General features: G+C 46.0%; 1 protein-coding gene across 1 annotated transcript in view; it reads left to right on the forward strand.

Annotated features, from left to right (window-relative positions):
• Positions 1 to 1,033: 1,033 nt before the first annotated feature.
• Positions 1,034 to 9,969, forward strand: part of aig1 (androgen-induced 1 (H. sapiens)) — a 13,638-nt gene continuing 4,702 nt past the window's right edge. Inside the window, exons 1-3 of the mRNA XM_030130529.1 lie at positions 1,034 to 1,336; positions 4,655 to 4,810; positions 6,698 to 6,799. Coding sequence (XP_029986389.1) covers positions 1,196 to 1,336; positions 4,655 to 4,810; positions 6,698 to 6,799 — 399 coding nt within the window. The 5' untranslated portion in view covers positions 1,034 to 1,195. The remainder of the gene's footprint in view (positions 1,337 to 4,654; positions 4,811 to 6,697; positions 6,800 to 9,969) is intronic.

Consider the following 9,969-nt stretch of genomic DNA (forward strand, 5'->3'; position numbering starts at 1 on the left):
GGGCCATAGGAGCACTGCCTGGATCAGAACTGTGAACTGACACAACTGTTTCTGCAGAACCACGAACATGAAGGAACTCTGCAGACACAGAACGGACAAATGCCCTGTGTGTGTGTGTGTGTGTGTGTGTGTGTGTGTGTGTGTGTGTGTGTGTGTGTGTGTGTGTGTGTGTGTGTGTGTGTGTGTGTGGTGGTGGTGGGGGACACCTGTAGAGTTTGGATTTTTACCCTGTTTTTGCACAATAAAAGGCAAATACTCACACAGCTTGTTTTAAACAGTTTTTATACTTTTAAAGTTCATATTTAACTTTCAAATGTTGTATCCATGTCTAATTTCAGTGTTTTTCTGCTAAAACTAAAAAAAAAAAAAAAAAAAAAAAAAAAAAATTCCGTTTTTGTGTTTTTTGTCATTTTAAATTGTTATTACAGTATTAAAACAAATAGTGATTGCAATATTGAACGTTCGAAGTGGTCTGCAAAAATTGACAAAACGACTCAAAGCATATTTTCCGACCTTTTTATGATCAAAATAAGAAAACCAGTCCAGGTGGACCATCTGAGGCTCAGGAGTGTAAAGGATTTTAATACAATGCGCACATCCTCCTTCTCATGTGCAGATCATTCACACTTGGCGCACATACATCTGTATCCATGAAGCTGCACACAGACGTGAAGCTGGGCAAATAGGAATTTAATTCAAAAACCGTTGGAATTTTTCCGATCGGACTAATAATGAAAGAGTTATGGTCATACTACACAGGACAGGGGGGCGTGTCAGACCTGGCACGGTCGGACCCGAACTGGATTACAATGTATTATGTACGGACCTCAATCAAGAGAGAGCATATATGATTGCGTTATAACGCAAAACTATTGCGTTATATCGCAATAGTTTTTGCGTTATAACGCAATACTTTTGCGTTATAACGCAATAATTTTTATTTTTTGCATGTCCCCTCCCGGGCTCCGTAGGTTCTTTTGTTTTTCCAGCTCGTGCAGATCCCAGCCCGTGGCCCCGCCCTCTTGGTCACCCTCGTCATCATAAACACGGAAGTGGTCTTCGGAGGCTCACAGCGGATCCTCTTGGACTGGTCCGGGTGTCCGGGCCGAGCGGAGCTGTGTATCCGGGTGTGTTTGCTCCGGTCCGGGGCTGTGTGTGGTTCGGGTCCGGTCGGGTCCGGGGCTCCGTGTCCGTCATGGCGCTGATCCCGTCGCAGGTGCTGCGCGTGGCCATCCTCCTGTCCTACTGCTCCATCCTGTGTCACTACAAGGCCCTGGACATGCCGGCCCACCAGACCTACGGGGGGTCCTGGAAGTTCCTCACATTCATAGACCTGGTAAGGACCGACACACCGGACCGGACCGGACCGGACCGGAAGAGGGAGAGGGGGAGGGGAGCCGGAGCCGCGTGCACTGATCGATTCCACGGCGGTTCGTCGGTCGGTTGGTTCAGTCAGGTGGTATGTGTTGGAACCGGGGACGGGAGGGGCCGAACCGAACCGGAACACGGTGGTTCATCGGTGGATAACTGGTCCACCGTAGAACCTGAACCGGAACACGTGTTCTGAAGGAAGATGAACCCAATACAAATAAGACCTGGCCGGGAGCGCGCCGCGCGTTCACGAGTCACACACATAAAAGCACAGAAACAGAGGCTGAAAATGCGCCAAGTATGCATTAAATATATATAAAATATATATGCTAAATGTATACTAAATATATATACATATACACACACACACACACACACACACACACACCCTAATTATACAGTAAATATATATGAAATATACATTAAATGTATACTAAATATACATTCAATATACATTAAACATATACTAAATACACAATAAATATACTCTAAATAACCTCTGAATATACTGGAAATATACACTGAATAAAACAAAGAACACAGGCTGAAAATGCGCTATGTGAGCATTAAATATATTTACTAAATATATCCTAAATATACATTAAATATGTATTAAATATGTACATTAAATATATATACTAAATATGGATTGAACATACACAAAATGTATATTGAATATATACACTAAATATATCCTAAAACTATATATGCTAAATATGCATTAAATACACACACACACACACACACACACACACATATATGTAAACACACACATATGCACACAGTGGTGTTTCACACATATTTACTTTTACAAACTGTCCTTTAACAGTAACAGGTGAAAACCATCAGATATTTCAGTGGCATTTGAACAGAATTTAGTTGCAGTTTCTCAAAGTTTTGTTGATTTTTTTTGTTACGGTTTGTTTTTGTTCTTTTTTATTTTGTTCATATTTGTGGCTTTTTTTTGTAATTTTTGTTTTCCTGTTTATTTTGTTTATGGTTTTCCATTTTTTGGTCAGATTTTTTCATTATTTATAGATAATTATTATGTTACTGCTCTGATCCAATTATATTATATTATATTATATTATGAACAACCTGAAATGTCTAAAGTAAACTCAGTGTATTTGTACCAGTATTCTGTATTATTATTATTATTAAAGGTTTTGTGTATTTGTATCTGAGCTATGATACACATATAAATGATAAAATGAGTTAGAATACTGTGAAAATTACACTTCTTTTTCTTGTGAAATTTCCTTTTTTTTCAGGTTATTTACATGTTGTTGTTTTTTTTTATAATGTTCTGTTTTTTGCACTAAAACTCAGAGAACCCTTTGAATTTATTTATTATTCTGTTATTTGACTTTAGATCGTACTGGTCTGAAAGTGGAACCAGAACTAACTTCAGTTTAACACCATGGATCTACAGAAACTAGTCCACTTCAGTTTGAGCCAAACGTCTGTTGTTTTGTGTAGCGTTGAGGGGTCCTTTGAGTAACAGAAGGACATTGTGGGCTCAGTAACAAGAGTTCTGAGTCTAAAGTCAAATGAAATCACAGACTTAATGTTGTAATGAGTGTCTGTAATTGGAAAAACACACACACACACACACACACAGCTGCCATTCATCATACTCTGAAAACAATGGACACACCAGTTCTCTGAGTCACGGACAGACAGTGAACGCCTCACACTCAAAACACAAACAGCCCATCCACAGTAAACGCACTCCCATCATGCACTTGTGCTGCTAATAGTGCAGTAATAATAATCAGAGGGGCGTGTGATGGTGGCTAACGCTAACATAATCCCCTCTGACATGACAAACAGCGGCGTCATGTTTTCCACAGTCGACGCCTCCTCCTGGTTCAGGGTGTTAATGAAACACACACCACCGCCACATCTGGGCCGGGACCGTCCCACGCAACACGAAACCCTGCACACCAGGCCACGCCCACACTGAAATGTTCAGGTCAGAAAGAAGGTGCCGCCGTGGTCTCTGCGCTAGCTCAGTTCTCATAGAGATCCATTATTCATGTAGCAGGGGAGCTAATTAGCACTGTACACACAGATGCACAGAGAGCATCATGGGTAAATACTGAGGCATTAAAGTGTTCAGTGATCTGACCCTGTGGAGACTGAGGTAGTGGCCCCGCCCACTGGGTGGTGCCTAGTGGGCCGGGGCCACAGGGAACGGCCATCTTTTATAAAGATAATAAAGAGTCAGAACAGAAACTGTGACTTTGTAATATATATATATATATATATATATATATATATATATATATATATATATATATATATATATTATAGAACAGAAAACACCACATTTACCTGATTAAAGGAGTGAAACAGAAACATTTAAATCCAATAACTGTTGTTCATCAGATCTGATGCGTTTACATGACCTGGAAATTCATTCATTCATTTTCTGAACCCGCTTTATCCTCACTAGGGTCACGGGGGTCGCTTGGAGCCTATCCCAGCTACATAGGGGCGAAGGCGGGGTACACCCTGGACAAGTTGCCAGTTCATCGCAGGGCTGACATATAGAGACAAACAATCACTCTCACATTCACACCTATGGGCAATTTAGATTAACCAATTAACCTATTAGTGCATGTTTTTGGATTGTGGGAGGAAGCCGGAGTACCCGGAGAGAACCCACGCAGACACGGGGAGAACATGCAAACTCCACACAGAAAGGTCCCACCCCCCGTCGACTGGTGTTGGAATCGAACCCAGGACCTTCTTGCTGTGAGGCACGAGTGCTAACCACTGCACCACCGTGTCGCCCACCTGGAAATATGATCATAAAAAAACTGTATTACGCATAAAAATATTTCTTCATTTCCTTCATTTTTGTTTAATTTCTTTATTATTTTCCTAATTTTTGGTCAATTTAGTGTTAATTTGCCAAATCCTTTTCATTATTTTATTCATTTTCTTGATTATTCTCTTCATTTTGTTCATCATTTTATTCATTTTTATATTTTGTTCATTGTTTTGTTTATTTCCTTTATTGTTTTCTTAATTTTTACTCTTTAACATGGTCACAGTTGGGGTTTGGCGTTTAGCTGGTCTGGTGTGTTTGTTCCTGGTCGTCATGGTAACAGTGCTGACCTCTGTGTCTTACCTCTGTGTGTGACCTCTGACCTCTGCAGCTGACCTCTGCTGCTTACCTCTGACCTCTGTGTGTGACCTCTGACCTCTGTGTGTGACCTCTGTGTGTGACCTCTGACCTCTGTGTGTGACCTCTGCCCTGTGCGGCCCCCTACAGGTCATCCAGGCCGTGTTCTTCGGACTGTGCGTCCTCATCGATGTCTCCAGCCTTTTGACTAAAGGAGGCGATAGTCGTGAACAGGAGAGGCAGCTCCGGAAGCTCATCGGCCTCCGTGATTGGATGATGGCTGTGCTGGCATTTCCCGTTGGAGCGGTGAGTGGGCAGGGCCAAAGGGGGGGCGGGGTATACTCCCAGGTTAGGTCAGGATAGGTCATGTGATTGGACACATTTGTTCTCATTTCGACAAACAACAAAAACACAGAATAAACCAAAATAAAAGCAAGAAAAACCACTGATGTTTGGAGTCTCGTTTATCCAGACCGGTCCTGAACACAGTGTCTTCAACCACAGCTCCATCTGTGTTACCATGGTAACGCTCCCAACTAAGTCAACCAGACAGTCAAAATGGAGATAATATTCTATAAAATAAAATCGAATCAAATGATCTGTGCATCAGTTTGGTTAATTTTTTTTGTGCTCTCCTTTTTTCTTTTTTATTTTCTTAAGTTTTACTCATTTTAATTATTGTTTTCCAATATTTTATTATTGTACTAATTTTCTTGATTATTCTCTTCATTTAGTTCACTATTATGTTCATTTTTGTTCATTTAGTTTATTTTGTCCATTTTAATGGTTTAATGATTGTGTTTTAAGGCTGTCGACCAGTAGAAACTGTAGTCTGGTTCATTATCTAGGTTTACACACACACACACACACACACACACACACACACCTATAGAAGCGTGGATCTGGCGTGGCGCCCTGTGTGTTCGGTTTACACGCTTCACAATAGAGGTGACTATCAGCAGGACTCTGGAAACTGAGCCGACTGTATGGAAACTGTGGAGTTCAGGGTTTACGTGGGTCTATGTAAGCAGAGAACGCACTGGTCTGGGTACAATGGGGGGGGCGGCAGACGCTGCCGACTGGAACCCCAGATGACGGGCAGGTAATTCCAACCCCCCATCCTGTAGAACATGGGCTGGCCCGGGTCCAAACCGTCTGCAGATACAGTAGATAACGGCACTGTGGTGGTGAAACGGACTAAAGCCTGGGTCTGGGGGGGGGGTTAGCATGTAGCATTTAGCACCTGGGTCGGAGGGGAATTGGCATGTAGCATTTAGTACCTGGGTCTGGGGGGGCTGGAGGGGAATTAGCATGTAGCATTTAGCACCTGGGTCGGAGGGGAATTAGCATGTAGCATTTAGCACCTGGGTCTTGGGAGGCTGGAGGGGAATGAGCATGTAGCATTTAGCACCTGGGTCAGAGGGGAATTAGCTTGTAGAATTTAGCACCTGGGTCGGAGGGGAATTAGAATGTAGCATTTAGCATATGGGTCAGAGGGGATTTAGCATGTAGCATTTAGCACATGGGTGAGAGGGTAATTAGTATGTAGCATTTAGCACCTGGGTCTGGGGAGGGTTGGAGGAGGATTAGCATGTAGCATTTAGCACCTGGGTCTGGGGAGGGTCGGAGGGGAATTAGCATGTAGCATTTAACACCTGGGTCTGGGGAGGGTCGGAGGGGAATTAGCATGTAGCATTTAGCACCTGGATCTGGTAGGGCCGGAGGGGGATAAGCATGTAGCATTTAGCACCTGGGTCTGTTTGGGGTCGGAGGAAGATTAGCATGCAGCATTTAGCACCTGGGTCTGGGGGTGCCAGAGGGGGATTAGCATGTAGCATTTAGCACCTGGGTCTGGTGGGGTTGGAAGGGAATTAGCATATTGCGCTATCTGCTGTTGGAGTAGGGGTCAGAGGTCACTGGGATGTTGGTATGGCATTGGTCCAAGTGCATGATGGGAATACAAGGCCTCAAGGCCACAGTGTCTGTCTTAGATCCAATCGGTGTTACTGATCACATGTGATGCTCTTTGATAATCTGATCAGATCCATAAACTGTTCGTTATGCATAGTTGCTTTTGTTTGTGTTTGTTCTTCTTCGCTGACCCCTGCTGTCCTCCTCTTATATTTATTTATTTTTATTTGTGTTTCTTCTCCTTTGCTGACCCCTGGTGTCTTTTTGTCTGTGCTCCTGTAGTTCGTGGTCTTCACCTTCTGGACTCTGTATCTGTACGACAGAGACCTGGTCTATCCCAGATTATTGGACAACTTCATCCCCCAGTGGCTGAACCATGGCATGGTGAGTCCAGTCCACACCAGAACCAGAACCAGGGGGCTTAATATAAACACAACAGTATCTGGAGGACGGACGGAGTTAATGAGCTTTAGTTTGGAAAACAAGGAAATGAAACCACACACACACACACACACACACACACGCATGTTGGTGGACGGTTGTTCCTTAAACATTAGTTCAACTGTTCAGTCAGTTTGTCTGTTTGTTTTTTTTTTCAGTTTGTCTGTTTTTTTTTTGTTTTTTTTTCCAGTTTGTCTGTTTGGCATCTGTCCTTGTTCTCCAGGAGATGATGTAATCATAGAGTGGTTGCCATGGCATCATCACCAAGGACCAAAACAACCAGAACATTAGTGAGTGTGAATGAAAACGTGTGTGTGTGTGTGTGTGTGTGTGTGTCTGTGTTGGCTGAAGGCATGTGTGTTGGATGTGAAGGTGTGATTCAGGATGGCTGTAAATATTTTTCTGTATTCCATGGTATCGCTGTTGTTTGTTTACATCGGCTGCTACGGTAACAGCGTTGTCATTCCCTGTGGAGGAGGGAAGGGTCGAAGGCTGTGGAGGGAGGAGTCTAAGGCTATGGAGGGAGGGGTCCAAAGCTGTGGAGGAAGGGGTCTAAGGCTGTGCAGAGAGGGGTCTAAGGATGTGGAGGGAGGGGTCTAAGGATGTGGAGGGGAGGGGTCTAAGGATATGGAGGGAGGGGTCTAAGGCTGTGCAGAGAGGGGTCTAAGGCTGTGGAGGGAGAGGTCTAAGGCTGTGGAGGGGAGGGGTCTAAGGATGTGGAGGGGAGGGGTCTAAGGCTGTGGAGGGAGGGGTCCAAAGCTGTGGAGGGAGGGGTCTAAGGCTGTGGAGGGAGGGGTCTAAGGCTGTGCAGAGAGGGGTCTAAGGCTGTGGAGAGAGGGGTCTAAGGATGTGGAGGGGAGGGGTCTAAGGATGTGGAGGGAGGGGTCTAAGGCTGTGCAGAGAGGGGTCTAAGGCTGTGGAGAGAGGGGTCTAAGGATGTGGAGGGGAGGGGTCTAAGGATGTGGAGGGAGGGGTCTAAGGCTGTGGAGAGAGGGGTCTAAGGATGTGGAGGGAGGGGTCTAAGGATGTGGAGGGGAGGGGTCTAAGGATGTGGAGGGGAGGGGTCTAAGGATGTGGAGGGGAGGGGTCTAAGGATATGGAGGGGAGGGGTCTAAGGATGTGGAGGGAGGGGTCTAAGGATGTGGAGGGGAGGGGTCTAAGGATATGGAGGGGAGGGGTCTAAGGATGTGGAGGGGAGGGGTCTAAGAATGTGGAGGGGAGGGGTCTAAGAATGTGGAGAGAGGGGTCTAAGGATGTGGAGGGGAGGGGTCTAAGAATGTGGAGGGAGGGGTCTAAGGATGTGGAGGGGAGGGGTCTAAGGCTGTGGAGAGAGGGGTCTAAGGATGTGGAGGGAGGGGTCTAAGGATGTGGAGGGAGGGGTCTAAGAATGTGGAGGGGAGGGGTCTAAGAATGTGGAGGGAGGGGTCCGAGGCTGTGGAGGGAGGGGTCTAAGAATGTGGAGGGGAGGGGTCTAAGAATGTGGAGGGAGGGGTCCGAGGCTGTGGAGGGAGGGGTCTAAGGATGTGGAGGGGAGGGGTCCGAGGCTGTGGAGGGAGGGGTCTAAGAATGTGGAGGGGAGGGGTCTAAGAATGTGGAGGGAGGGGTCCGAGGCTGTGGAGGGAGGGGTCTAAGGCTGTGGAGGGGAGGGGTCCAAGGCTGTGGAGGGAGGGGTCTGAGAATGTGGAGGGGAGGGGTCTAAGGATGTGGAGGGGAGGGGTCCAAGGCTGTGGAGGGAGGGGTCTGAGAATGTGGAAGGAGGGGTCTAAGGCTGTGGAGGGGAGGGGTCCAAGGCTGTGGAGGGAGGGGTCTGAGAATGTGGAAGGAAAAAAGAGGAGTGGACTAGAATAAATGTGTTGAACTGAAGTCAACACAGACACTGAGGTTCACAGACGTGGACCTGGTTTGAGGAACTGACTGAGGTCAAAGGTCACATGTGGAGGAATACCACCTTATATGGATGAGAATACTGTATTTACTATCAGCTATATTTTATTTATTTATTTATTTATTTAGAAGGTCCAGATGAGGTCACACTCACCTTCACTGTCCGTCTGTAACACGTCACTTCCTGTCTCCATGTCTCCGCTTCCTGTTTGTGTTGTTTCAAATTAAAGCGTCTGCAAAGTGGGCGGGATGACTCCTGCAGCGGTGTAGAACAGAGAGAAAAGAACAGATGGAGATGATGAAGATGAAGGCTGGACGCCACCTGCTGAAGAAGAAGAAGGAGGAGGAGAAGGAGGAGGAGGAGGAGAGGAAGAAGGAGGAGGATGAGGAGGAGAAGAAGAAGGAGGATAAGGAGGAGGAGAAGAAGAAGGAGGAGGATGAGGAGGAGAAGGAGAAGAAGAAGAAGGAGGAGGATGAGGAGGAGAAGGAGGAGAAGGAGGAGAAGAAGGAGAAGAAGAAGGAGGATGAGGAGGAGAAGGAGGAGGAGGAGGAGGAGGAGGAGAAGGAGGTGGTGTTTAGTCCTCCTAATGGTCCCAGGCCTGTTGGACACATTTGTTTTCAGTCAGTTTTATTTCACTGAACTCATGAAGCAAACTCACTGATGTTTGACACATTTACTGGTTTGTTCCAACGTATGAGGAGGAAATATGGACGAGAACGTGTGTCCTCAGTAGGAGTCAAACACAGATGTGTTTCTGAAGGAGGAGGAGGAGACCTTCACTGGCAGCTCACTGCTCCTAATGCTAATGCTAATGCTAGGTGCTGTGGGTGCATTGTGGGTAAAATGCTCAGATGGAAGTTCACTGTGGGATAAGGTGAGTTGACCTTTGACCTCTGTGTGAGTTCAAACTAAATCCCTCAGCTGTGATGCATTAAATTACCCAGAATGCATCAGTGTGTGTGCAGATGTCAGTCCAAACCCTGTGTCACTTCACAAATATGCGTGTGTTCTCTGTCTCCATGTGTGTGAGGTGTGGCCAGCTGAAGTTTACTGTCCGTTACCATGGTGACCGCTCCAAACACAGCTGCTCTGGGATCACTGGTAGCTGTAGCGCTGTTCCTCAGTCCGGTCCGGTCCAGTCCGGTCCGTCCCATGTGGGGGATCGGACTGCACAGCAGGAAAGCCAGACGGTCCACGCGTTTCCTGTTCTCCAGGGTTCCCTTAGCAA

This window comes from Sphaeramia orbicularis, unplaced genomic scaffold, assembly GCF_902148855.1.
Source record: "Sphaeramia orbicularis unplaced genomic scaffold, fSphaOr1.1, whole genome shotgun sequence".
NCBI classification, from domain to species: Eukaryota; Metazoa; Chordata; class Actinopteri; order Kurtiformes; family Apogonidae; genus Sphaeramia; species Sphaeramia orbicularis.